This window comes from Arachis ipaensis, chromosome B08, assembly GCF_000816755.2.
Source record: "Arachis ipaensis cultivar K30076 chromosome B08, Araip1.1, whole genome shotgun sequence".
Classification (NCBI taxonomy): domain Eukaryota; kingdom Viridiplantae; phylum Streptophyta; class Magnoliopsida; order Fabales; family Fabaceae; genus Arachis; species Arachis ipaensis.
Genome location: NC_029792.2, coordinates 115061751 through 115063192, shown reverse-complemented (window position 1 = coordinate 115063192; position 1442 = coordinate 115061751). Strand labels below are relative to the sequence as shown.

The following is a 1442-nucleotide window of genomic DNA, read 5'->3' as shown; positions in this document are numbered from 1 at the left end:
AATAAGGTTAGAAAAAAGATGGCTTTTCACATATATAAATAAAGCCTGCCATATAATCTAAGACACAAAAACAAACAAGCAGTGAAAACGTATACTTTTACTCTTATAAATAATATATGTACATGAAATAGTATTATTGAGAACCAGATATAAAATCTCTATTATTGAAATACTTATATTAGAGAATATTAATACTAGAGTCCTTTATTCCTACTTTTCTATTTCATATCTATTCTATCTGTTCTATTTATTTATTTTACAACATATTTTACTTGCTTGTCCATTTAAAAAAAATACTTCTACGTTTTTTAAACACATTTAATGCGTAATCCAAAATAATTCAAAAGCACTCTTCGAATATTTTTATATAAATTTTAAGCATTATAAATAAAAAAATTAGTATTTGCAAATAATTTTAGAACACATCAAATACGATGTAAAAGGATGCAAACATTTCTCAATAATAAGCTCATAGATTTATGAGTTAACGCAAAGGTTAACAAATATGATTCTATCCAACACATTGGAAGAATACTTGGTGGAAGCTGCTTCATTTATTTGAAGTTTCTTCTATCAAAAACATACATACCAGCTCAAAGGCACCAATTAAGACAAATGAACCTCATCGCTGCCATGTAATCACTACCACCTCAACCTTACGTAGTTTTCTTAAGATCTTGAAGTACTAATCGAGCGGCGTTACGTCCTGGTGCCCCCATTACGCCACCGCCAGGATGTGCCCCGCTTCCACATAAGTATAACCCCTGAAGCGGAGTCTTATAATTCGACCTAAGTGCCAAAGCAAAGAAAACACTCACGTAATTATGTATAGGGGAAGCATGCTACAGTTGTAATCAGGATGTGTTTGGAATAAACGAAAGGTTGAGATAAAACACTTAAAAGACAAAATTTGTGTCCATAGACACTAACCAAATGCAATCTGAATGTTGAAGGAAAAAAGAAACAATTAATATCACAAAGCAGTAAAGATTATTTTACCATCCTTTAACAGGTCGCATGAGGAAAAGAGAATCCAATCCCATGGCACCATGAAATATGTTCCCTCCTGCCGAAAATAAAATAAGAGGGGTGAAAATAAAGTTACCAGCCACAACGGTTATACAGGGAGGCATTGCGAAACACTGAATAATTGATGTTTCCTTTGTTCTCTCCTGATTGTATATATCACTCTTAAGTCTTTGTAATCATCTTTTCTTTCGCCATAATCTACACTATACGTCTATACCTACCTAGAAAACAATTATATTGTCTATATCTATATCGACCAATTCCCATTATATATACTAGTTCATTAATATTCTTTGGTGTTCAATTCCATTTCCAAAACTACCCTTAAAATAAAATATATAAGTTACCTAGTGGAAGTTAAAATTATGTTTAACTCAAAATAAAAAGTACATATAATATGAAATAAGTTTCTA

At 31.2% G+C, this 1442-nt stretch overlaps 1 protein-coding gene across 1 annotated transcript in view; it reads right to left on the bottom strand.

Moving 5' to 3' along the window:
* The window catches only part of LOC107613521 (pyridine nucleotide-disulfide oxidoreductase domain-containing protein 2), an 8916-nt gene continuing 7904 nt past the window's right edge, over nucleotides 431–1442 (bottom strand). Inside the window, exons 14-15 of the mRNA XM_016315564.2 lie at nucleotides 1000–1066; nucleotides 431–789 (exon numbers count right to left, since the gene is read on the bottom strand). Of these exons, the coding sequence (XP_016171050.1) occupies nucleotides 657–789; nucleotides 1000–1066 (200 nt within the window). The 3' untranslated portion in view covers nucleotides 431–656. The remainder of the gene's footprint in view (nucleotides 790–999; nucleotides 1067–1442) is intronic.